Source organism: Hippichthys cyanospilos, chromosome 18 (genome assembly GCF_059441005.1).
Source record: "Hippichthys cyanospilos isolate Australia breed blue-spotted pipefish chromosome 18, RoL_Hcya_1.0, whole genome shotgun sequence".
Classification (NCBI taxonomy): Eukaryota; Metazoa; Chordata; class Actinopteri; order Syngnathiformes; family Syngnathidae; genus Hippichthys; species Hippichthys cyanospilos.
The window spans coordinates 15,407,781-15,434,467 of record NC_142386.1 but is presented as its reverse complement, the minus strand read 5'-3'; the positions used below and the strand labels follow the sequence as shown (position 1 = coordinate 15,434,467).

At 41.9% G+C, this 26,687-nt stretch overlaps 3 protein-coding genes across 10 annotated transcripts; 1 reads left to right on the top strand and 2 right to left on the bottom strand.

Annotated features, from left to right (window-relative positions):
* Positions 1–4,298: 4,298 nt before the first annotated feature.
* On the bottom strand, positions 4,299–6,577 carry ovca2 (OVCA2 serine hydrolase domain containing). Of its 2 annotated transcripts, none has more exons than XM_088441515.1 (3): positions 6,326–6,577; positions 4,801–5,086; positions 4,299–4,723 (listed from the first exon to the last, which is right to left on the bottom strand). In XM_088441515.1, exons 1-3 carry the CDS (start codon positions 6,486–6,488, stop codon positions 4,525–4,527), a joined length of 648 nt encoding a protein of 215 aa, XP_088297641.1. In that variant the 5' UTR covers positions 6,489–6,577; the 3' UTR covers positions 4,299–4,524. The 2 variants fall into 2 exon arrangements, with proteins under 2 accessions (XP_088297641.1, XP_088297642.1); XM_088441516.1 differs by having other exon boundaries at positions 4,801–5,080.
* LOC148409138 (uncharacterized) lies at positions 6,014–12,071 on the top strand. Of its 7 annotated transcripts, XM_088441519.1 has the most exons (10): positions 6,015–6,509; positions 6,898–7,024; positions 7,252–7,522; positions 7,683–7,761; positions 8,180–8,229; positions 8,295–8,355; positions 8,424–8,488; positions 8,617–8,663; positions 9,154–9,238; positions 10,092–12,071. In XM_088441519.1, the coding sequence occupies exons 3-10, from the start codon at positions 7,434–7,436 to the stop codon at positions 10,180–10,182; spliced, it is 567 nt and encodes a 188-aa protein (XP_088297645.1). In that variant the 5' UTR covers positions 6,015–6,509; positions 6,898–7,024; positions 7,252–7,433; the 3' UTR covers positions 10,183–12,071. The 7 variants fall into 7 exon arrangements, with proteins under 7 accessions (XP_088297651.1, XP_088297650.1, XP_088297649.1 ...); XM_088441525.1 differs by having other exon boundaries at positions 6,014–7,024; positions 8,424–8,482; positions 8,620–8,663; XM_088441524.1 differs by having other exon boundaries at positions 6,014–7,024; positions 8,424–8,482.
* bacc1 (BPTF associated chromatin complex component 1) lies at positions 12,022–26,171 on the bottom strand. Its single transcript, XM_088441517.1, has 6 exons — positions 25,824–26,171; positions 23,191–23,285; positions 23,017–23,118; positions 15,587–15,822; positions 15,212–15,301; positions 12,022–12,343 (listed from the first exon to the last, which is right to left on the bottom strand). The coding sequence occupies exons 1-6, from the start codon at positions 25,842–25,844 to the stop codon at positions 12,279–12,281; spliced, it is 609 nt and encodes a 202-aa protein (XP_088297643.1). The 5' UTR covers positions 25,845–26,171; the 3' UTR covers positions 12,022–12,278.
* Between the last annotated feature and the right edge of the window lie 516 nt (positions 26,172–26,687).

Genomic DNA, 26,687 nt, shown 5'->3' with positions numbered 1-26,687 from the left:
GTGCGTCAACACGGACTTGGGCTGGAGAATTAATTTTAATATTATTATTATTATTGTATTGTATCATTTGACAGAAATACCTTGTTAGTTTTTGTACTTTAATAATATAAGCCCACCCCTCCCGCCCACGTCGATGTGACGCATTCTCGTTTGCTCGTTCCGGGTGAACACAACAAGCAATCTCATTGGATACCAAGCTGTCAGTCAATGTGCTTTTACAAGCTCTGATTGGCTGGTTTTGTGGCACAAATGTAACGCGTGAGCAGAACTGAGCGAGCGCGGAGGACGACTCGAGCGAGCGAGAGCTCGATGTTGAGCAAACGCGATGTTGAGCGAGGGAGGGAGGAGTATCGCGAACGAGAGCGAGATGTTGAGCGCAAGAATGCTATTGCGAGCGAGCAAAAAGGAATTTTGAGCGAGAAACTTCTTTTCAAGAACTTTTTTTCTACGCTCAAAATCTGTTTTCGCTCACTCAGTTTGATTTTCAACGCTCAAATTTTTTTTCCGCGCGTGCGTAATTGTGGCACAAATATAACGCCATAATTGACAGCTTGGTATTAAAAAAGTAGTTCAGGAAACTTTTGGAAAAAAATGTGCTGTTATCCTTGACTGTTTTGATATTTTTATAGAACGTCATGGAAAATTACTCATATCAGGATTCACGTTGAGGGTGTAATTTGCTGTGTGCACCAGAAATATACTATTTTGGGTGGGAAATTGCCAATTGATTTTTTGATGCACAAAGACACTGATGGTTATTATACCATAGATAAGATTGGACTTGTCTGTTGTGCTCTGGTAAATCTTTGTCCATCTGTGGTCAATTTTGACTGAAGTATATTGAAGTATATTTATATGCACTTTGCAATATGTACTTTGTATTGTGTTTATAGAACCTAAAGTAACATATTCAGTAAATAAAATAAGTCATTGTTATTGTATTGTGTAAGAGAACACACATCATTGTACTCAAAAACAAATCTTTATTTAAAGAAAGACACACTTATGACAAACTATAGTAACTGGAAACAATTTGAACATAACTTAGGTAGAAGTAGAAGCATTAACAAAATATTACAAACTTGATATAAAATTCTAAATATATTAAAAGAACATGCCAAATTTGACTAAATAAAAAATTAAATGACCCAGATTAAAACAAAGAGGCTGAAGTGGCAGATCGACACCGCCAATAAACTGTAATTTTTCCACATACCGAGCCTTCTCTTGTGTTCTTCAATGTATGCCTTAGGTTCCGCGACTGGCTTTGCTAAGATTTTTTTTTTTGTTTTTGTTTCGACATTGATAATTTTGTTTAATCCGTCCCAGATACACAAGATGCCATTACATCCGTTTTTCGAGTCCCTCTGTACGGCGGCGCATCTGGGTTCCCTCTTCCTTGAGTAACTTCCATGCTCACAAGTTGACCACACTTCCTGTTTACATTTTACATTTACATTTTGCGGCAAAATAAAGGCATAGCTCTAAAACAAGTGTTAGCCAAAACAAAATTAACTGAATGTTGCCTGAAAGGCAGAACAGAAACATTTAAATTGGCAGCTGTGGGAAAGCGACGAAACTTCTTTCAAAGCAGCGCAAGCTTGACAATCTCGAACAGGCGGTGTGGTGACGTCATGGCACAGAGTGTAGTACGGAAGCTGATAAGAAACGTATTGATTTCTGGTGCATTTTAATATTGATTTATTGACTTTTATATTGGTTTAAATCATAGTAATGAGTATTGGGATTCTGATGATTTTTTGGTATGTATGATGATGGGGGAGGATGCCGGTCAGACCTGGCAGGCCCAAACGTATCGTGAGGGTCTGCTTGGAACATCTGGCGGAGTCCCCTGTCAGAAGAAGATTCAACACCCACCTTCGTCAGAATTTCTCCCACGTCCCGGAAGAGGTGGGGGACATTGAGTCCGAGTGGACCGTGTTCCGCGCCTGCATTGTTGAGGCGACTGATCGGAGTTGTGGCCGTGAGGTGGTCGGTGCCTGTCGTGGCGGCAATCCCCGAATGCATTGGTGGACACCAGCGGTAAGGTATGCCCTCAAGCGGCATCCTATCAGGCATTTTTGGCCTGTGGGACTCCAGAGGCAGCTTACAGGTACAGACTGGCCAAGCGGTGTGCGGCTTCGGCGGTTGCCGAGGCAAAAACCCGGGTGTGGAAAGAGTTTGGTGAGGCTATGGAAAACGACTTCCGGACGGCTTCGAGGAAATTCTGGTCCACCATTCAGCGTCTCAGGAGGGGAAAGCAGTGCACCATTAACACTGTGTATAGTGGGGATGGGGTGCTGCTGACCTAGACTTGGGACATTGTGAACAGGTGGGCAGAATACTTCGAATACCTCCTCAATTCCACCAACACGTCTTCCCCTGAGGAAGCAGAGTCTGGAGGCTCCGAGGTGGGATCTTCTATCTCTGGGGCTGAAGTCACTGAGGTGGTCAAAATACTCCTTGGTGGCAAGGCCCCTGGGGTGGATGTGATCCACCCAGAGTTTCTAAAGACTCTGGATGTTGTAGGGCAGATTTTTTATCACAGATTCTGCTCATTAAGTTTATGGGGAGAATATCCAGGCGCAGCCGAATCATTGAACGAGTCCAATTTGGGAGTCTCAGCATTGCATCTCTGCCATTTGCAGACAATGTGGTGCTGTTGGCTTTATCAGACCGTGACCTCCAACTCTCGCTGGAGCAGTTTGCAGCCGAGTGTGAAGTGGCTGGGATGAAGATCGGCACCTCCAAATCTGAGACCATGGTCCTCAGTCGGAAAAGGGTGTAGGGCTCTCTCCAAGTCGGGGAGGAGGTCCTGCCCCAAGTGGAGGACTTCAGGTATCTTGGGGTCTTGTTCACGAGTGAAGGTAGGATGGAACGTGAGATCGACAGGCGGATCGGTGCAGCGTCTGTGGTAATCCGGACTCTGTACCGGTCTTCTCGTGGTGAGCCGAAGGGCAAAGCTCTCTATTTACCGGTTGATCTATGCTCCTGCCATCACCTATGGTCACAAACTGTGGGTCGTGACCGAAAGAACGTGAATACAAGCAAAATGAGTTTCCTCCGCAGGGTGTTCGGGCTCTCCCTTAGAGATAGGGTGAGGAGCTCGGTCATCCTGGAGGGACTCGGAACCGCTGCTCCTCCGCATTGAGAGGAGCCAGTTGAGGTGGTTCGGGCATCTGGTTAGGATGCCTCCCGGACGCCTCCCTGGTGAGGTGTTCCGGGCATGTCCCACTGGGAGGAGGCCTCGGGGATGACCCAGGACACGCTGGAGGGACTATGTCTCTCGGCTGGCCTGGGAATGCCTTTGGATCCTCCCAGCGTAGCTGGATGAAGTGCCCGGGGAAACGGAAGCTTGGGCTTCCCTTCTGAGGTTGCTTCCCTGCGACCCGACCCCCGCCGGGTAAGCGGAACAAAATGGATGGATGGATGGAATTCCTTGAGAATGACAAAGTTCTGTCACTTGTAAACTATTTGCAGAACAAATCTGCGAGCTACTCAAGTGATACTCAGGGGCCGCGGGCACCACTTTGGTGACGCCCGCCATAGATGTACAACTAATACAATGTTTTAACTTAGCTTTGCATCCATTTTCCTGAGTAGTTTATCCTCATTAGGGTCACTGGCTTGCTGGTGTCAATCTCAGCAGTCTCAGCAGGCAGGGGACAGCCTGGACTGCTTGCCAATTGCAGGGCACACAAACGAGGCAAACAGCCATTCACGCTCACAATCACACCTAACTGCAATGCGACGTGTCCAATATACTTACCATGCATGTTTTTGGATTGTCGAAAGAGACCGTAGTGCTCCGAGAAGACCAACGTGAGCACAGGAAGAACAAACTCCACACAGGGCAAGCTAGAATTGATCATATCTGAACATGTCAGCATTGTTTCAAAGCAAAGCAACCAAAACGCCCATCTTTGTTTTTTCTTTGTGCCTGTGATTTTAATGGACATTTTATGCTTCATATAATTTTAATTAATTTCCAAAGTTAACACTTCACCTTTGACAGCCCTAATGTTTAGACTTTATAAGGGAGACGAGTCAAATAGTTGCTTGTTATTGATATTTAAATGTTTGACATCGGTAATGTTTACAGCTGAAAATGAGACAATATACTGATATCTGAATTTAAAAAAGATGATTATTATCGATAGTTGGGACTTCCGATTGGTATGCTTCTTGATGATGTTCACTCTTGCAGTAAGATAAACTCTTCCAACAGGCTGCCATTAGTGATGTTTGGACTTCTAATGTTGATATTTATATTGCAAATGGATTGTTACATGTGATAATTTGGCCTTCGAATGCACATTTATTGATAAACTTCAAAATTACACATACTGAATGAGGAGCTGTTTGGATTTTCAAAGTTAGGGAGGTCACGTGAAATCAGACAAATCAAACTTTTTCACCAATTCCCATAGTTCTTATTAGTTTAGAGGGCTTTTCGTCGTGATTGATTTACAAGGAGAAGTGAGATTTCAAAGCAAATGCTGTGTATTTCATTTGTGTCCTCCACTAAAGGAAGCGCTCCAGAAAGCTCTGGTACTTTTGCTTGTGGGCTGAGACAGTAGGGACAAAATGTCCGCCAGGATGTGTGAGCACGTATGGGTCTTGGAAGAGCGAGAGGAGATCCCGGCTCATGCCGGCAGGAATCACGCCATCCTGCAGGCCGAACACATGCATGGATGGCATCTGGAGCAGCCTTGAGTAGAAACTGAAGAAGTCGTGCAAAGGACAACAAAGTTGTCTTTTTAACATATGTACACATGGTAAAGTTTTTGTCAGCCTTACCTGATGTGCTGTGTGCAGACGCTGCGAAACCCAGCGACCAGGATGGCAAAGCGAAAGGTGAAATCTGGCTCGGCGTTGGACTCCTGCAGTGCACACAGCATGGCCACCAGGGCGGCGCCTTGGCTGAAGCCCAAGATGCCATCAAATGGGCCGTCTCGCAACACTGCCTTGCGCACCGCTGCAATGCTCTCGTCCAGGCCCCCACTTTCTGCGCACTGCTGCTGCGCACTAAAGGTTTGGGCACCCGGGTCCGAGAACCACCAGCCTCGGGCGTCCTGGTCTCCGCCAACAATAATGAAAACAACCATCACATTAATATTGGACATGTATGTTTCTGAAACGTTTCCACTCAATTTCAAAGAAAATGTTGAGAAATAAAAAGAGAGGGTACATCAAGCATTGATAGGAACATTTGGTTTTGACATAAGCAGGCATACTGTACCTGTACATACATGCAAGTCATCTCTGGGGATAAGAGCATTATTTCAACACTGCCTCATCACTTTTGGACAATGAAGGCAGGTAACAACAAATTGTACAAATTACAAAAGTGGGATTGTCATTGAAAATGATTGCAGATTATTGTTTTAAACGGTTGACTACAGATGTGACATCGGACTGAGTGACAACTAATTCACTACCAAATTCATTAATAAATATTGTAATGGTCAATTGTCCAAATCCTGTGCATTGTGTTAACATGAAATATTGTCAAGACTTCTCTAATCCTTTCATAAAAGGAGAATAAACAAGTTTGTCTTTTCTCAAAAACCCATTTCTAAAAAAAACTGCTGACCATAAATCATTGATCAAACATTTCTGACAAGTTATGGACCAGTGAATTGGACACTCCAAATTGCCCCGGAACAGTGTGAACGACTTAGACCGTTAGTTTTTCATTAAAAATGAACAAATGATAGTAAATTTCAAAAAGTTGCAAATGAATGTGTTCTTAATGACCAACAGTGTGTTTTAAATATAACCATAGCTCTAGTTATCAATAAATGGTATTACATGGGGGGTGGCACTTCATGTCCACGGAGGTGGACATGTTCGTTAAAGATACGGACAATGGTAAATGCAGCACCTGCTGCACCCCCTGCTGCCCGTAATAAAAAAAAAAAAAAAAAAAAAAACGGTCTAATTCATACACGCTATCCCTTTAAGTGTGTTTGTGAGTGGTCCCACTTCTGTGTGATATTGGACAATCAGTTCAGGAAGTACCAGCCTACGGCACAAAGACAGCAAATGGATGATGTGGACGAAACCAGGAATTATTTAATTTGTGTCTTTTCTATGCTGTCGATTTTACAAACATTCATCTTTAACTTTACTTTTAATTTGGGCGAATTCACTCAGACCGCCATCGAGTGGCCATTCAATAAACTGCGCCTTCTATCCACGTTTGACTTCAGATTTGCTTCGTGGGAACGACACCGTAACATTGACGAAGCAACTGCGTTACGCAGTGTTTTTAAGAATTGACATTAAGCAGCAAGACGGGGGGGAATTGAGCCAGCCTCACTTTGAAGATCTCCTTCACCCTGTACCACCAGCAAGTGTGGCGCGTCCACGTAGACAAAGTGGACTTTGTTTTTGAGGAGCTTCCGTAGGGCACCCGTCTTCGCCCGGAACAAGGCAGCGTTTTGCCGGTAGCCGTGCACGCATAACACCCGCAGCGACGACATTTAGCCACGAGATCACCGGAGGTAACGGGCTAGCTAAGTTAAGTGTTGCTTCTCTGTCCAAGTTCTTCAGTATTCTTTATATCCGCGAAACTAAGCACATCGTGCACATCGCTGTCCTCTAGTGGCCAAATTACGCAGAGGCATACGCACAGCGCGCGCGCACACAACAGAGCCACTCTTATAAACACTGTATAATTCTATCAACCACAGAAATGTAATCAAATACATTAGGCTTTAGACATAAGGTCCTATTCAACAAATCTATTTTACAGGTTTTTTTGTTGTTGAATGCGTCAAACTTTCCAGCGCCCGTACTGTAGTTTTCTTTGCAGCCACACGAGGGCTCGCTCCCTTTCTTCTGCTGATGACTGTTGATGTTTTTTTTTTTTTGTCTCTTCTTTCGTCAAAGTGTTGCCTGAAAATTGCTGGCTGTACCGAATCCGTTCAACATGTTCTCGAAACGCGTCGGGCGCGCGTAAGGGTGGGACGGTACCCTGGCCCGGTTCTGCGGGAGCCAAGCGCCCCACTTCAGAAAAGTGAGCAAAGTGTGTGCGGACTGCCGGACAAAGTTGGAATCATCCTGTTTGGTTCTCATGTTCCGACGCGAATTTTGCAGATTTTGACAGATTTTTAAATTCATGATTTTGGTCGTCAACTTTGGTCTCTGTTGATTTTGACTAACGCTTCGAATAGCTTTTGGGTCAGAACTGGAACCGCGTCGTCCTTTCATTATTATTTTGAATGTGTGCGTTTGTGTGCTTAGGGGGGCGATGCGATAGAAAGAAGGCCGCGTCGCCGATCCGACCGGCGGTCAATCGTCGGCGTTTCGTGAGCGAGGCCTGCGGGTCAGGCTCCTAAGCGGACTCGAGTGGAGCTCTCGGCCGACTGGGAGGCTTCGCGGGCCGGCTGCGAGCGCCGTCCGTCGTCGGGCCCGCGCCCAGCACGATGGAGCGGATGGAAGTGGACCAGTGCGCAGGCGCAGCTGCCGGGGCTTTACGTCGGACAATCAGCGCTCCTATGATCACCAGTGTCAGGTTGGTGGTGTTAACATTAACAGACCGTAATGGACCTTTTGGTGCATCAATTATAAGTCAATATTCTTATTTATTTTTTTATTCTCATTAAGACCCAACAAGACCAATACACAATTTAAAAACAATTTTCATGTGTCATTGTGGTGTTTACGTCCATCAGTGAGCGGATGACCGCATGCAGTCCAGTCGTCTCACAGCGACAAAGACGGGTGTCCGTCAACTGCAGCTGTCCGTCACAGGTCAGTTTGCATGTTGTGGCGTTTTTTTCCTCAGTGCAATAGGTTGGGACAGTTACTCAATTATTATTGAGTTGGATCTGACAGCTGTTTTGGGGTGCAGAATCCAAAACGAAGCTCAGATTTTCTGTTAAATGTCAAGTTTTTGAGCCATTGGATCCCCGTTATTTTTCACAGATGGTGAGTAAAATGTTACAAGTTACAAGTTGTGTCAACAAAAAAAAAAAGTGCATTCTAATAAACTGACTAGAGCATGACAATTTAAATTTGAACCAGCATCAAAGTCCTGCCCCCCCCCAAAAAAAAAAGAATAAACAACAACAACTGTTCTCCCAAATAGCAGCTTGTCTCCAAAATGAGCTTTTTGTTTGCACTTTCATTTTACTTACACTCCTGAAGTCAATATGACGTGTTTGTGCAGGATGACAACATGGAGGCATCGCTTCACGGGAACCCAGCGCACAGACTCAGGTGCACCACACTGGCTCTGCCCACTTTGTGGCCGCTCACATCCACACTTCTGATTTGCATTCCAGCAATTCCTGTCAGCTTGTGGCTACGGCCAGCAGCCAGTGGCAGCAGTGCCCGCTGACCCAGGTGCGTCTTGATACTCGCCTTTTTGCGCTCATGGTGTGTACACTTAAGCTCGTTTGCCTTTGTGTCAGGGGTTCAGTTGGCAGGAAAGCGGTTTGACGCCAAACTCTTCGCCGAGTCTCACCAGGAGGTTGGGGTACAACCACTCACTCAGCTGGGACTTAGCTCTCTTTCGCTTGCTCCCTTCCCTGATTTATGGAAATGTCCCTTAGTTTTCTTTACTCTAACTCATGAGCTATCTTTGCTACCTCTCAACTTTTCCAGCAGAGCCAACATCAGATGCCCCGCTTTGACACCACTCAAGAGAAAAGGTTTCCATGTTTTCAATGAATACCTAGCTTTATAGACAGCGCCACCTTAATTTACTAAAGCCCCAACTAGTTTTTGCTCGAGTTACGAAGTGCATAAATTCCCGGACCATCTGTCTGTTAGCAGTGAATCTTCTTTTGACTTTTTTTCATGAAAGCAGATTGATTCTTATAATTTTTTTTAAGTCACACACTTGGAAGTGCATTTGTGCCAATTTTCTGACAGATGTTACGAACACCACAAGCCAGGAACTGAATCAAAATCAGTTTAATTTTCTGAACTTTTCTACAAATCTAGCGCTATTTTCTGGGTTTAAAAATTATTTACGAGGTGTCTGGAAGGCGTTGATAGTATTTCAGTGGGAAAAAGTGACTTGATATTACAAGCCAATAGTTACAAGCTTGGTGCCTAAACCCACAAAACGCTTAAGTGAAGGTATGAATGTACTGATGTCAATCAGAGTTGATATGTCCTCTCTTGATGTTGTTTCAGGAGGGGCGGAGTCAGACAGTCCCCCGAAGAAGCTTTTTGTGGCTGGAGTGTTAGACCCTGCCCATCACAGTAGATATGCTCTCAGGTGATGACCAATCGCAGCACTCTGCCTTTCTTTGCTTTCAATCATAATGCTCCCCACCATCAAATTGACAACTACCTGCTCGCAAATTCGTTTGTGAAACCAAATTAACTATTAATTAAAAAACATCCCTATTTAGAGCCATCCACGAACATTGATGCCCTTCATAAAATATCACAATGTGATGCTCAAACAACTTACTCTATAGCTCTATAGCTCGAGGTAACATTGGTAGTTAGCTTTGATTGCTTATGTTGACGCCCAAGGTCATCCTGTTGAATTCGTTGTACTTATTTTTTCCTTTTTAAATCTGCCCTCACCTATTGTCGTGGCTTTGGGTCGTGACCAAATCGAGATCTCGGTTACAAGCGGCCGAAATGGGATTCGCACACACGGAATCCAAACTTTCCTTTCAGAGATAGGGTGAGAAGCTAGGTCATCTGAGAGGGACTCGAGTAGAGCTGCTGCTCCACCATGTTGAAGAGCCATCTGAGGTGGCTCGGGCAATTGTTAGGAAGCCCCGCGGATGCCTCCGTGGTGAGGTGTTCCAAGCATATCCCACTGGCAAGAGGATCCGGGGATGACCCGAGAAATGCAGTGTTTCTCAGCTGGCCTGGAGATCCCTGGAGAAGCTGAACAAAGTGGCTAGAGAGCGGGAAGTCTTACCTTCCCTTCTAAAACTGCTGCTCACATGACATACCTCAAATAAGCAATTGGAAACGGATGGATTAGAAGAAAAAAAAAGTCAATCCAATTAATCAATTAAAATTAAAATAAAAAAAAAAGTAGTTCTTGTGAAAAAAAAAAAAGATTTCTTTGCCCATCAATATTTCTGTTTTCTTGTCTCTGCCCACAGTACCTCAGCTGCAGACTCCACTCCAGGCGGAGGTGTTCCTCTGTTGTCTCCGCCCAATTTCACATCATTCACCACCCACCCACCACATTAAACCCGGCCCCACTGACACATTTTTTGTCCCATGGTAATGATGTCACACATGGGGCCTGTCTAGAAAGGCGGACAAGCGGAGCAAACCTGAAAGTGCCTTAGGACTAAGTCACCATTTTGAGTAGGATTGCAAAATTCTGTGAAAACCCGATTTCCATGTAGTTTCCAATGTGGAATTTTTTTTCCCAAATTTCCCATCTTGCAACCCTAATTTTGACATTCAGTCAGCTGATTTGTTGACACTGGATTTTGCGGTGCTCCCAAGTGGACACTTATGTCTCAATATCACCACCTGTACATTTTTTTTACCCATGACCGCTTACAGCAACAGTTTTGAAACGAGTCCACACCCACAGGGAGAATTTTTTCATGCAACTACTGTACTTAAATTGACAATATATAAGATTTAGACCGTTTTTTATCACAGACAGCAGGGGGTGCTGCATTTACCATTGTCTATAGCTATAACAGGCATGGCAGCTTCCAGAGGAGTGCTACACACAATGTAATATAATTTAATAACTTGACCTACGATTATATTTAAAACAAACAGTTGGTCGTTAAAAACACATTTATTTGCAAGTTTTAAAAATTCATAATCATTAAATATTCCTTTTTATTTAGAAATGGTCTAAATCTTACACATTAGATCTACCTTGTGCTCCCTCCTTCACCCACCATCCAAATGGTATAACAATTTGATATTTTGAGAAAATGTTATAAGGCAAAAAAGTACAATGATTGAAATGCCTCATTTAACGAGTACTTGTTTTTTCTAGCTAAGCCAGTTTTAGCGACGGAACAAGTGAATTAAATGTACAACTTTATTCTTGTATGCCTGTCATATTGCAAGGCTTTTTTTCTAAATAGAACTAAACTCACCTGAAATCAAAACCTAGAGATTGCTCTAGATTATGATGCAATACAGCAATATCCGTGCTAATAATTAGCCCAAAAGTGAAATGTACTGGAGGGGTAAGTCTTATTTTCTCTTATTGCTAATCATTTTGTGGAGCCCCATTTGAGAACCATTGGTGTGCAGCACTGTGCAAAAGTCCACAGAGTGTCCAGTTCGGTTAAGAAAATGTTGGGGAATTGGCTTAAGTCAAAACCAACAGTGGAGAACAAGACTCAGTTCCACTACATGTCTTCCATTAGTGCTGCTTGGGAGGTTGTGGCTCAATGTACTCCTACACTAATGATGTACAGTATTCGAAATTCAGACTTGCGTGTATACAGTGGCAGGGGAAAAAAACCAAAACAAAATGGATAAACATGCATGGTAGGTGTACTGGACACTGTAAATTATTCTTACGTGAGGTTGGGTGCGTGAATGGGTGTTCATCTGAGTGCCCAGCGATTGGCTAGCAACCAGACCCCGCCTAATGCACTAAGACTGCTGGGATAAGCACCAGATAGCCAGTGACCTTAGAGAGGATTAAGTGGCTACAGATAAAGGATGGAAGGTTAAAAGTGTAATAATGTGGGGATTGACTGTAACATAAGAATAAAGTCATTTTGACATTGCCTTATAAATTCATAATTCCAACGAGCGAAGTGCAGGCATTTTTGACTGACTGCCATCTGGGACAATGGTGGACTCAAAATCAATGCTGAGTACTCGATTTTAACATGTTACTTGCATCAAAGTTCAACAGTTTCTGTGAAGTCAAAAAGATCAATGAGGAAAGAAATTCAAGACAACACTGTTTTCAAACCAAAGATGACAATAAATGCCGCTACCCTTTTTGGATTTTTGTCAAATGATGAGCAGTTTGTGTAAATAAGTGATGAAGTGTCGAAGTGAACATAGCATAAGAAGGAATAAAATGAGCCTCTGTGGGAACTGAAATATTTTTATGAAAATAAAACAAGGTCTGGATCATTTCATCTGTGGCTCTGCATGCTTTCAACGTGAGCACTTTATCAGAATGGAACATTACTAATTGTTAGCGGTTTGTGCCATTGTCAAAACAAGTCAGAAAACAAGCCTCCAATTACATATTTAAAATTTACTGTAAACAATTCGGATGGCTGATATCTGAAGCTTGCGGCCTTCTAAGCAGAAGTATGCTGAAAACCTATAGGTGGTGCCGGTCAGCGGGAGAGCAACGGGAGGTCGCCTGGGTTGATGATGAGGCTGGAATCCAGGTTGAGATTTTCTGTGAAGCACAAACAACGCTGACCCATTCTGGATGGCCAAAAGTCAAGTTCACCGTTTGATTTGGACAGCGCGGTGAGAAGGGAAAAAAAAAAAAAAAAAAAAAACAGCAGAAAGCCACTGGTGTGGTGAAAGCGCTTGTGTTGAGATGGGGAAATAATGGGCAAATGGCTTGTGGCGGTCTCGTGTCCGTTTGGTGGCTTTTCAAATGGACTCACACAATCCAATGCCTCCCATGAAAATAAACAAAGTGGGGCTACAACTAATTATTATCATAATCTGTCAATAAGTTTGTTGATTATCAATGGCATATAGAAAACTTCATTTCCATTCCTTTGTTCAAAATCAAGACATTATTTCCCATTCCGTGAAAAATAATCATAACTAACTATGGCTAGGTTCACACTGCAGCCTGAAGTAACCCAATTCAGATGTTTGCCCCCCCCCCATACGACCTGTAACAGATCTTTTGATGACTGTGGAAGACACAAATCAGATTTTTTTTCAAATGCAACCCAGGCATCTTGGTTATGTGGTCCCAAATGTGAAACCTCTTTTGACTTCAGTCTGAATGGCCAGGTTGCATTCATCTGACTTGCACATCGAAAATGAGCAACAAACATCAGAATTCTGTGCTCAAAAAGGCATGTTGGAAAAACCAAATCAACAATAGCAGATGAGGTGGAGGCAACTCAATGAAGGGGGTTGGAGGTGTATGTCTCTGTCTCACTCTCAGCCAGCGAGCTGTTGTTGGCAATGCACAAAATACCAAGTCAAAAAAATTCTTTCCTCCCCTCCTCAATGTAATTTACTCTATAAATTTAACAGATGAAAAATATCCTGGCTCCTGTATGACAGCAGGCCCATTTCCATCACCAGGTACTTCCATAAACATGAAGGCATGCCTGCTGCGTGTGACGTCACTGTGTCCTCAATGCACATGCGGGACACTTTTGGGCTGTTTAGCGTTCACACACAGGTGGCATTAACCCAGAAGATGTGAAGGAGCTCACAAAAAAATCAGAATTGAGCATGAAGCCCTGCAGTTTAAACCTAATAGACAACTAGTTTGGTCCATAACTACAGTGAAAAAGCTGAAAGCAGAACGCTACAAACAGAAATGAGGTAAAAAGACAAACGAAATAACAACTGCAAGTAAAACAAATGCAAATACATTAACCAACAAAAAAGCACATGCAGTCTACACATATGCTGGGGTTTTGCAAAGAGGCGGTAAATGTCTGCATTTTGTCATCCGCTTATGTGACCGTTTTTTTTTCCCCCATTATGAATTAATGGAGTTTCCATTAAAAACTAAGGTCTCTATGAACTACAGTCAATGGCAAAAGGAGATTCACCAAACTCTCAGAGTGCAGGTTTGTGTTTACATCATTGCGTTATACAAGTAACATACATCAAGCAAGCACCTCACTTCTTTGTTTATTGCGAGCGTACAGCTCACCTGCTCTGCGTCTGATGCAAAATCAAGGAATCAGGAGAGAATAAATTGCGCTCCTGTTTCTGTTATCCATTGCCAGGCTTCGCCTTTTTTGTTTTTTTCATTTTTATTCTTTGACTTGTGACGAAGGTTTTGTTTGTTTAATGAAAGTTGAATTTTTTTAAATGATGTTGTGAAAAAAAATCTACTGCTGACTAGTGGCTTGGTGTGCTTGAAAATGAATTTGAAGATGCGCAGATGGGTTTGCGTGTAGAGGCAATATGTTTATACAAATGAAACTATATCGAGTGAGATTTTTTTTTGTTTTTTTTTTGCAAAGGAAGAGGGGAATATGTGGGTTTGGATTCATGTCGTCAAGACCTGAGAATAAAACTGCGCAACGACACAATATGCTGACATTTGACACCAAACAATGGAGGTGGGCCAACATGGGGGCGGGACCAAAAGGAAGTGACCAGTCTCACACCACAGGAATGCATAAGTAATAATAGTAGATATTTAAAAATAGTCACTTAAAAAAAATAATAAAAAAATGAGTAAATGTGTCTGGGTTTGTCTACCTCTTCAGCTCTTACTGATTTGATACGGTACAACTTTATTCTTTTATTACATCCACTCGATATGCACTGTTTGCTGTTTCTACCACCTGGTGACAGTCGTGGCTAAGGTACGGATGTCAATGCTGGCATTTTTATTTAAAAAAAAAAAAGAAGACTGCAAGACAACTAAGGGGTGAAAATGTAAATTTGAAGGGAGGGTTGCATTTGTTTAGCAAATAACATATCACAAATGAAGCCTCTAGTAATAGTCTTGAGTTCTGACTTCCATGCCTTAGGCATATCACTTCAGTGTGATGTTGGTGAAATTAATGACAGAGTATACAATACATGATTTAACCCTTTACTGGGCACAGCGCCACTTTAGGCCGATATTCTCAACAAGCAAAATGGCCGAAAGTGTCTGTTAACAGCCATTGCTTAAATTCTAACATACACCTAAACTTTTTTAAATCCAGAAAATTCTTGCCCGTTTAGGACTTAAACATAGAAAACATGTGCCTAACAAAGGCCATTGTTGCCTGTTTAAACTATCGGCCGAAAGCGGCTGCCGTGCCCAGTAAAGGGTTAATGTAAAAATTGCGTCCAAATGAGAATCTAACAAGCTAAACCTGGACTATCCAACAAACAGGACGTACAAAAACTATGGTAGTGTAGAAAGGGTGGCAGTGGGTCAACCCGTTTAGCGCCCCCCCCCACCACCCCCAACCAAAGAAAGACCTGCCATTCCAAAACTTATGAGGTAAGAATATCACATTTTTTAGGCATAAAACTTGTCTAATTGGTCAAAAAAGACGGACAATTTTCTCATAGCGGTGAAACATATTTTTGGAGGCACCAGACAGAAACTGACCTTGGTCGAAGTTGAGTTTCTTGCCTAGTCCGTCCATGTCTACTAAGTCGCAGTTGACGTCCGAGTCGTTGAGTGCGCTCAGCGTCACATCTGCAAACAAGAGGCAAGACTAACTCTGACTTTTCCCATGAATGACAATGTCCCAAAAAATGAAAAAAAGCTCACATAAAGTTGTTTTGTCCAAATGTAACCTTCCATTAACAACTTGGACATGAAAGGTGAATTAAACCATTTGAGCACAAACAAAGCATTTTGTTTCTAATTCCACAATGGTAAATTTGTTGACTATGGTTAAATGCAGCTATCATGAAGTGATCTCAAAATAATCTGAATGACAATGCAATGTTTGGATTTTTTTCAGGGTGAGAGGTGTACCCGCTGTCTTCTGCTTCTTGATAGGTGGGGCTAGGGAGGTGGTGCTCTGCATTCCCGTTGCCACAACGACCTGCGGGGTGGATACAGGTGCGGGGGTGGCTGGCAGAGAAGGGGAAGTGGCATTTGGGGCAGGAGCAGCGGCGGCTTTCTTGGCGGTCTTTTTGGATGATTCGACGGCGAGGGGCACCCTGCTGTCCTCGTACAACTTCCTCTTGACTGTGCTCTTGATCTGAGCACTGCAGTGGGACAAAAGGCATGCAATTTGTCAGTGGCAATCTGTCAGTGCCATTTTTAATCACTACCAATTTAAGAGTGATCCCCGTCAATCCCCTGGCCACTTGAAAATACAAGATTACCAGTTTACAACAAATCAGCAGTTCAATGCTTCTGTTCAGTATTTGCAGGTGATGACTGCTATAATCCCACTCACCCCTAACCCCCACTCTAAGACAGACATGGGCTAACTAAAGGCCATAGGGGGTTTTAATACAGCCAGCCAAACTTGTCTAACTGAAAATGAAAACATTTCAGTCATTTGATCATTTTATCTTGCCCCTGTAAAGTCAATCTTTCCCCAGTAGAAAGCACTTTGACCAATTGCGAGAATGTAGCATACTAGTCTGGCAAGTCGTTTTCTTTAACTGTGTATAAACTGAAGTATATTAAAAATGGATACAATCTCTACATGTGACTGTGTTTTTTTTTTATCAATTTGCATTTTCTCCTCCCAGTATGGCACCATATTGGGTGTAAACACAAAAGGTGGCACCTGGCACATTAACTTATTTATACATAAATTACTCTCTCTCTCTCTCTCTTCTATATATATATATATATATATATATATATATATATACATACATACACAGTCGGCGGCTTACGAACACCCTGATTTACGAACAATTCGCCTTACGAGCGTGGATCACGAAGATTTTTGTCCCCCACTTACGAACAAACCTTTCGCCTTACGAGCAATCCGACATGCCAGCCATTGAGTATGTTAAAATGTTCTCGCTTAACTGCGTCATTAAATTCAGCAGATGCGTCACTTAAATCACCAGTAGATACTTATGTCAGCAACGTGAACGCTATTGCTCTTAGAACGTCACACTGACTGTCTCACTCACGGTGTCTAAATATATTACCATTTAAGTGTAGTGTTTGTACAGCTAGAGGGAAAAACAGCTGACATGAAATTAAATGTGCCGATTGCAGGACAAAGAATTGTCATTGGTTTAAATGTGTGTTTTTTTTTTATTAATTGTCAATACATTCCAACCGTTTAAAAAAAAAAGTGTGAATAATTATCAGTCAGTCACGGAGATGCGAATATGCTATTGGTCGATTAAGGTCACCCGGTCTCACTCACGGAGATGCTATTGGCCGGCGTCACACGTCAATCACAGAAATGCCGATATGCTATTGGCCGAATGCCTTTATCTAGCTTGATGGCACAGGATGGAAGGAAGGAGAGAAAATGAGTGAAAAACGGAATGTTGTGAAGACTTTGCAAACTTTATCTGTTAGACATAGCTTCTAAAATTACTAGCAGCGGTAAAGGAAGAAATAAGAGGATGATGTTTTAGTATCTCCGTGATTTGCACCCTGACTGAAAGAGTTACTGTAACACTGTAAGACCAATAGCATATCTATCGCCTTGATGACTTTGAGCGTTGGTCTCTGCCCCCCTCTGCTTACACCCAGCTCAAGTCTCGTCGTTTCAAAGGTAAAAGCCATTTATCCATTGTATTTGTTACATAATACAAGTGTACAGCAGATTATGTCACTCAATTTTAATATATGTATACGGTGTGACGTTTTTACCTAAGGTGTGACGTTTTTACCTAAGGCTTCGGCGCGGGTTGCACGCATTCACGAATTAACATGGGTGTGGATTGCCCGCTATACGAGCAATTCGAGATACGAGCGTAGCCTAAGTTCGTAACCCGGGGGCCCACTGTATATGTAAATTGCAAACTACGTGTGCAATTTCGAATACTTTCAATGGTAGCAGAGGATGGTTTTCCTCTTCATAAGGTACCACCCAAATTCGACGAAACCAGGCCATATGAGTGCTGGAAAAATGAAGTCAGCATTTGGAGACTGGTTACGGAGTTGGATAAAAAGAAGCAAAGGCTAGCGGTGGCACTGGGACTCGAAGGAAGAGCCAGAGAAATCGAGTTGGAAGTATCCGCAGAAGACATGAATAAAGATGATGGTATGGAGACATTGCTTACTAAATTGGACACAGTGTTCTTACGAGAAGAGAAAGACCGCGCATATGAAGCATACTCTTATTTTGATTTGATATCTAAAGGCAGTGCGGTTTCCATGGAAGACTATATAACAGACTTTGCGCAAAGATACAACCGCATGGAAAAGTACAATATGACTCGGCCTGACGTTGTGTGGGCGTTTAAACTCCTCGATATGTCGTGTCTCGAAGAGAAGAGTAGACAGCTTGCAATTACAGCGTGCACAAAATTGACTTTTACGTCGATGAAATCAGCGTTGAAGCGGATTTTCGGAGGAAAAATACCCGGAGCAGGCAACGGCAGCGAAGTTAAAGATGCCGTTTTTTTCAAAGATCAAAAGTCTGGAACGACTGATAAATTTAGAAGAAGCCATATTCCAACGCAGAGCGGACAGCGACAGCAGCAATAAGGCACAAATCCACTAGACAAGTATGGTAAGCGGACAAAATGCGCCATTTGTCAGAGCACGTACCGCTGGGCAAAAGATTGTCCTCATCGTAGAAATGAAGTCAAGTTAACAGAAGAAGACAGTGTGGATGAGTGTAACATCACACTGTTTACTAAAGTTATGACGGACTCTGAGGTATTTCTAACTGAATCATTGGGTTCAGCCATTATTACACTGTTTGCACATGCACTGTGTGTGGTGAGAAGTGGCTGGACAGCTACATCACCGAATTGAACCAAAGCCAAATCAGCAAGCTGTTGCAAACAATTACAGGCCTTTTAGATTTGGAGATGGACAAGTGGTGTGCTCTAAGTAAAAATACCTTCCAAAATTGGGCAAACAAAATGCCACATTGAAACTGCAGTTGTTGCTGCTGATGTTCCTTTACTGTTGAACAAAATGTCTTTAAAGAAAGCAGGAACAGTCCTAGATATGGAGAAAGACAGCGTTGTCATGTTTAATCAGCAAGTGCCTCTTGAATTCTTGAGCTCGGGACACTATTGTGTGGATATCAGAGATGAATATACAAATGAAAGCTGCAATAAGGGTGAAGTCCTTGTAGTTACAACAGAGATGTCTTCTAAATAAAAACGCAAAGTGCTCCTGAAGCTTCATAAGCAATTTGGTCACGACTCTGCAGACTGGCTACAGAAACTTATTCAAAGTTCTGGAAATACTGACGAAGATTGTCTAGCCATTAATGGAGGAGTTCATTCACGATTGTGAAATTTGTCAGAAACATCGCAGGACAAAGCCCAAGCCTGCTGTTGGATTACCCTTGGCATCAGAATACAATGAGAAAGTGGCAATGGATCTACACGAGCTGGAGCCTGGTGTTTGGTACCTCCACATCATCGACCACTTTACACAATTCAGCACTGGAAATATTGTGAGGACCAAGAAACCTTCAGAGATCGTCAACTCTTTCATTCACTCATGGATAAGTATCCCTAGTGCTCGCAAACTGATCTTTACGGACAATGGTGGCGAGTTCAACAATGAGGGGATTGGAGACATGGCAAAAAAATTCAAAATTGAGACGAAGACCACAGTGGGCTACAGTCCCTGGAGCAATGGACTACTACAAAGACATAATTTGACTCTGACTGAAATCCTTTTAAAAGGTAAAAAAAGAAAATCTGTGTGGTTGGCAAACTGCTTTAGACTGGGCACTTATGGCAAAAAAAAAAAAACTCTATGATCAATGTGCATGGATATAGTCCACATCAGCTTGTGTTTGGACAAAATCCCAGCCTTCCTTTTGTTCTGGTCGATACACTACCTGCTCTAGGGAACATCAATATGGGTAGTAGAGTAGGAGAACACCTAGCAGCATTACATGCTGCTAGAAAAGCTTTTACAGAGGTGGAATGCTCAGAAAGAATAAAAAGGGCACTTCGCAAGCAGCTCAGATGTACAGATGAAAATTATGAAACAGGAGACAGAGTGTATCATAAACGAGCTGATAGTTCAGAGTGGAAAGTTCCTGCTGTAGTCACTGGCCAGGACGGAGCATTAGTGTTCATCAGACATGGTGGAATGCTTGTCAGAGTACACCAATCCAGGCTAAATAAAATAAATGCACAAAATGAAAATCAGCCTGCTCTGCCCTGTCTCCCCAAAGATTGCAAAGAAAATGAAAGCAAAGTTCAAGATCAGGTGTCAGAGAGTTCAGATGATGAACACAGTGTTAATGGAGAAGAAGAACAAGTTACTAACAACAGACAACCAATTGAAGGAGAAACTAACAAACAAATTGATGAGACAGAAACCAAAAGTGATGTAACTAGTGCTGTTGCTACTACTGATGTCAAATTGAGACCAGGGCAGGTAGTCACATTTACAAACAAAAATGATGACACCCAACATACTGCTAGTTTTAGGCAGAACAGGAAAAGCCAAGGGGCAGTACAAAAACGGTACAATTTACAATACATTGAACCTAATGGAAGCGAGGGACAAAAACGTTAAATATGGCACAAGATGAAAATCTTCAAATAGGATGTGAAAATGCTGATGCTGATGTACTCATTGCAAGAGACATCTCTTTTGATGTTGCCAAACAGCAAGAGATTAAAAACTGGAGAAAAAACAATGTATTTGAAGAAATCGGTGACAAGGGTCAAAGATATGTTTCTACTAGATGGGTTTATACACTAAAAGAAACTTCCAAGGGAATTGTTCCCAAACCTTGCCTTGTGGAAAGAGGATTTGAGGAAGTCAATACAGTATTCATGAATTGCAAAAAGATTCTCCCACATGTGTGTCAGAGTCACTCAGACTGCTCTTAGCTATGATATGTCAAAAGAAATGGACAATTCATTCTATGGATATTAAATCTGCCTTTTTGCAGGGGAATGGAACTCTTGAGAGACATCTATATTCATCCACCACCAGAAGCTGGTGTGTATGGTGTGGAAGGGAAGCTAAAGAAATATTCATTCATTCAAATATTCATTTCCACCGTCATCTCTGTACTCAAATCTGTATTTCATGTGGGTCGAGAAGAACTTGAATTGTAACTGTTGACAGTGTAGTGCAGGTGCATCAACACACCTACATTGACAACCTACAACCAGTTCCTATACTGAAAGCACGAGCTAAACAAAATGATGCTTCATTGAATACATTGGAGACCAGCTGAGGTCTAAAATAGGACAAATTTTGTGGGTAGCAAGACCTGATGTTATGTTTGATGTATGCAGCCTGGCATCAAACATTAAAAATGCTACTGTCCAGTCCGTCATTGAAGTCAACAAAATAATCCGCAATCTTAAGTCAGAAAAAGTCACACTTAAGTTTCAGTATTTAGGCAACAATGATGAGTAGAGTTTGGCTGTATTCAGTGATGCCTTGCTGGGTAATCTTCCAGACGGAGGCACGCAAGGAGGTACACTAATTGCTCTCATGGGAAAAAAAAATTGAAGATTCTCCCCACTGTTTTGGCAGTCTAAAAAAGTCAGGCACGTAGTAAGGAGCACACTAGCAGGAGAAACACTTGCCATGTCAGATAGGATTGACAATGCACTGTTCTTGGCTACTCTATTCTGAAATTACCACTAAAAACCCTGACCTCAAACTTCTTCCTCTCATCTGTGTCACACACAATCATTCCCTGTTTGAAGCTCTAAAATCCACAAAACAAGTCACAGAAAAGAGACTCAGGTTAGAAATCAGCAGTATGAAAGAGCTTCTACAAACTAATAAAATCAAAGAGGTACGTTGGTCAAATGCAAAGCTACAACTAGGTAGCTGATTACTTAACTAAATAATGTGCTTCAACCCTCATGCTTTTGAAAGCCTTAGAGGAGGGGTGCATGCGCACATTGAAACAAGTTGTTTGTGGCTGTTATTGATGTTCAAAACTTGTTGCCCTGTTATTTGTGATGTTCAATGTTGTTGCCCAGTTTTTTTTTTTTTGTTTGTTTTAAAGAAAGGGGAGATTGTTATTATCATACATGTTGCGTGTTGTCGCAAGGACTTACAAGATGGGAAATGGAAAGACCACTGGCACAGTTTGAGTTAACGCCTGAAGTGGCAGGCCAAGAAAAATCTTATCCAAGCAGAGGCGAAAAATGGTGAGAACACTCAAACTCAACCCACAAACCAGCAACATGATTTTACTTCTTAAGGTGTCACTGTGCATCAGTCAACTATTCAGCGTATTTTGCGCAAAGAGATGGTGTATGGGAGAGTAATGCGTAATCAGCCTTTTCTGCGCACACGTGTGTGCAAGGGGGGAAAAGAAGACAGCATTCCAAGACCAACACTTGCTGCCCACAGTAAAATTTGGTAGTACTTCCATCATGCTATGGGGCTGTGTGGCCAGGTCAGGTACTGGCAATCTTGTTCAAGTTCGCATGGATTCAGTATCAGAAGATTCTTGACACACAATGTTCAAGAATCAGTGACAAAGTTGAAGTTGCACCAGGGATGGATACTTCAACAACACTAAACACTGGTCAAAATTCTACTAAGGTATTCATGCAGAGGAACAAGTACAATGTTCTGGAATGGCCATCTCAAGCCCCAGACCTGAAAATTAATGAAAATCTGTGGTGTGATTTAAAGTGGGCCATTCATGCTCAGAAACCATCAAACATGACTGAATTGGAGATGTTTTGTAAAGATGAAAATACCTTCAGCCAGAATGCAGAGTCCAGACCCTCATTGGAAGCCATAGGTAGAGTTTTGAGGCCGTTACTGCTACAAAAGGAGGCTCTACTAAATATTGTCATTTCTATGTTGGGGTGCCCAAATTTATGCACCTGTCTACGTTTGTTTAAATGTTTATTGCACACTTTCTGTAAATCCTATGAAGATCACTTCACTTCTCAAATATCACAGTTTATCTGCTATATGTTATATTTTACTGAAATTGTTGATCCAGACCATCAATGATTTGTATTGGAAAATCTTGAAAATGATCAGGAGTGCCCAATCTGTTTCATACCACTGTATAAAGATGGCATTCTGATGATGCATTTGTGTATTACGAATGAAGCTGCCATTATTGATCCATCTCAAGGGGCGGCCATTTTGACTAGTTGCACTACTGTACATCTCTTCAACAGTCAAATGAATACCATCTTAATGTGAAGAACATTTTTTGCTTAGGCTATCCTTTTAAAATTACATAGGAGGGCTAAAATTATGAAAGAGGGTTTTTGGACAAGGTCTGGAATGTTTTCTTCATCAGCTCTGCTAAGAATTTTTCGCGTACGTACACGGTGCGATCTTTAATGACACTGCTGATGCTGTTGAGGTCGTCACCAAATCGCCGAACGGCTAAACGCAGCATCTCGATCTCAGTCTCTGTCCACTTGGCCCTGAAAATAGTTAGAAGTTAGCACCCTTCGCTTATCTCAGTGTAGCATAGCCGCACTGGTGGCCGGGCTCACCCTGCAGGGCTGCTGTCAGACACAGGGTGCAGCTGCATTGTCAGCTCGCCCAGTTTGCTGAAAGCAGCACCGGCCGCTGAGAAGATCTCGCCCACCTGCGTACCAATTGGCCCAACAATCACACAAAGACAACTTTTAAAAGGAAAAGCAAAATTTTCATGACAATTAGAAGGAACGAGCAACTTTGTATTAAGAATTAGAACACAAATGCAACATATTGATAACACAAATGTTACTTTTTGCCAAAAATTTATGATGCATCACTTTAGTAACAATTATGTAAACAATTACGGTGCAAAAGCAAGATTCTGTGACTATGAATGAGATGAAGTCAGCATTTGATTACCAATTATGATTATTCAATTCAATTATACTTTATTTATCCTTCTGAAGTGTTCCCTCAGGGAAATTAAGTTTCCAGTAAAACACAGCACCACAGTAGTACAGGAAGAATAAAGTGCAAGCTCATCTTAAAAAAAATAAAGAGTAATAAGACAATGTTAAAAACAATATGGACTAGAACCGATACATGGTTGACGCCAGCCTTCTTTTAAGGTATTAAGTACTCATGGAGCCAGCAGGCACCAGCCAGTGATATTTAAGCTTAAAAAAAAAAATGACATTGAGCAAGTCCTCCTCAGCTGTAGTTGGCACTATGTAAAAGTTTGATACATTGCTCATAATTATGTTAAATTCTATACATCAAAAGTACTTCAGGTGAGTACTCAAAGAATACACTCAGTGGTATCAGTCTGAAAAAGCCTGATCCAACATCCCTTGCAAATGAGCCATTTTGTTGACAATCGTGATGTAAATCTACATTATAGTTACAATAAAACACCGTTGTCTTTTCTCGGCATTATCATTTTATAGGTATGGGATAAAAAAATAAAGATTTTTATCAAAAAGACTGATGTTACTAAAAAAAAAAAAAAAAAAAAAAAAAAAAAAACTTGAAAAAATTGTTTTGAAATGTTTTCAATATGTTAAGATTTCAAGAGGTGAAGACATTTACAAGACTTAAGAAAGCTAACATAAATTACCTCACGTTTCCAACTCAAAACAAAACAAAACAAAAAAATGGGTGGTGTTCCATGTTCTCAGAAAAATATCCAGAAGATGGCTAATTCCCTTATGTCTTCTGACCACGGTCACTGTCCGGACGGCATAAATTTAAGCAGTATATAATTTTCTTCAGCATTGTACACATTGGATGAAACTAAAAAAATAAATCAGGATATGTCGATATATAAAAACAGAGACGTACTTGTATAAATTAGCATTTTTTCATTACACCAGTGACGTCATTCCAATCATGTTTGCTTGGTTATCGTACACTCGTAGCACAGGTGCAGTTGATGCTTCCAATAATGGTGGTGTGGGTTTGATCCCTGCGTCTAATTTGACAGTTTTAAACTCATTTGTGTGCACCTAAAATCAATCAAATTTTATTTGTATAGTCCTGAATCATCTCAAAGTCTCAAAGGGCTTCACAGATGAAAAGAGGCCATGTCAAGACTTCTTTCGAAAAAATAAGTCATGCAGAGACATCTGGTACACAACAGCATCCCCTGTCAAAACTCCCAGAAGGGGAAGGAAAACTCAAAAACCCCAATTTGGGGAAAATCAGAAACCTTCAGAAGGGACCACAGGTGGGAGGAGCCCCCTTCCAGGCCCACAGGTTGAAATGGATGCTGCATGTACCAAATACAGACAAATAGATACACATTACATACAAATACAGGTAAACAATATAGATTACAGAAAACATATTGTGCTATATAATGACTTCTTATATATTCCATATTTGCACCCTTTAGTCTTAACTGCAAAGAATAAAAGTACTTGGACATAAGATAAAGCATCTTTCATGACATAAAAACGATCAGACAATCTCATTTTCCATTAATTAATCATCATTTATTTACCCCATAACAAGTCACAAATGTGATACGACTGTATACCTTCACATCATCCTGTATTTTACCTCTGGCCTTGAACCATTGTAACCTTGTAAAAGGGCAAGAGGAGGCTTCTCGGATCTCCAAAGGGTAAAGCCGTGAGTCCTAATTCTGCTGTCTTCCTACTAAATGGGATAACACGGCAAATCTTTATTCTTTTCGTTACCCCATTCAATCTACGCCAATCTCGCTCAACCGCACCTTTATCCCTTTTTCTCGCACACATCACTTAAATGCGTTCCACGTCCATTCAAAACGGAAAACTAATGTAAATAAATGAAACACCATACATGCCATGTTGCACCATATGCAACCAATTGACTGGAAATCTTGCTGAATGAAGCTTCGTTTCGCTATCACTACTTGTAATTACCGGATCTGTATTTGATGACAAGCATAAGAGCGCCAAAATTGCGTAAAAGAGGGGTCATAAAATGTCAATACATGTGCTGCCGCAGTTGATTAAAAGTGTCGATTGTTCATGGGGCTTCATCTCAGCGTCAAAAACCTGCGTGTGAGGTGAACACACGAAAACGTGAACGTGAAAAAGAGCGGAAACGAGTCATACCTATATTTAGCTCAGCTCATTAAAGAAAAAAAGTCTTACGTGGTTCAAATATAAGAAAACATCCAAAACATGTTGTTTGCTTTAGAGTGACATTGCTCATTTACCTTAGCAGAAGCAGACGTCATGTCGGAAAAAGTCAGCAGCTCGTCATTTAGCAGACCTTTCTTTGACAATGCAACAATAACACGATCTACCGTAGCGAGCTAGCTAGCATATATGAGACGGGGCGCCGTGGGCTGGCCGCCGCTTCTTATCGGGTTCCCCTGGAGAGGGACCCAACATTCCTGACACAATAAAACGAAGTCCGTCCAAAGCTAAGACAAAAGCTTGCCTAATTGAATTTGGCGGTACGAAAACAACCCAATTGACTGCCGATTCAAGTTTGCAGTCAGGAACAAACGCTAAGCAGTAAACACAATGCCAGACTACTGTTGACGCTAACTGCACACCATTAGTTGATTTTCACCGGAAAAGGAGGGCCGTCGTGATCCGACGGGTTCATTGGCCGCCTTGTTGCCGATGTACTATGGCGTAAGATCGCTGACAAAAAGGCATATTGCTGTTTAACAATTCCTATGAGTACAACTCCAAATTGTGTTTAGGTTGAATTGTTTTCGTAAGAGTACGAATCTAAACTGTGTTGAACTTATGAATTGAAAACTTGCAACTGCCAAGTACTTTGAATACAATTCTCGTTTGCGCGACTATGACTTCACACCACGACTCCATGTTTTTGCATGAAACTCTCCTTTGGATTTGTGGATGTGATTCTTTGGATTTGAGTTGAATATCCCAATTAAGATGACGTCACGCCAGACTACCAGACAAAGGAGTCATCCGCCCCGCCATTCGTCAAGGAGAGAATGAGTGTTAAGGTGAATGTATACGAATTTTTAGTGATGCGCAAATGCCAAAAGGTTTTTGGGGACCATTTGTGGAAATGTGGGGCCAATTGTTTGGAAAATGCC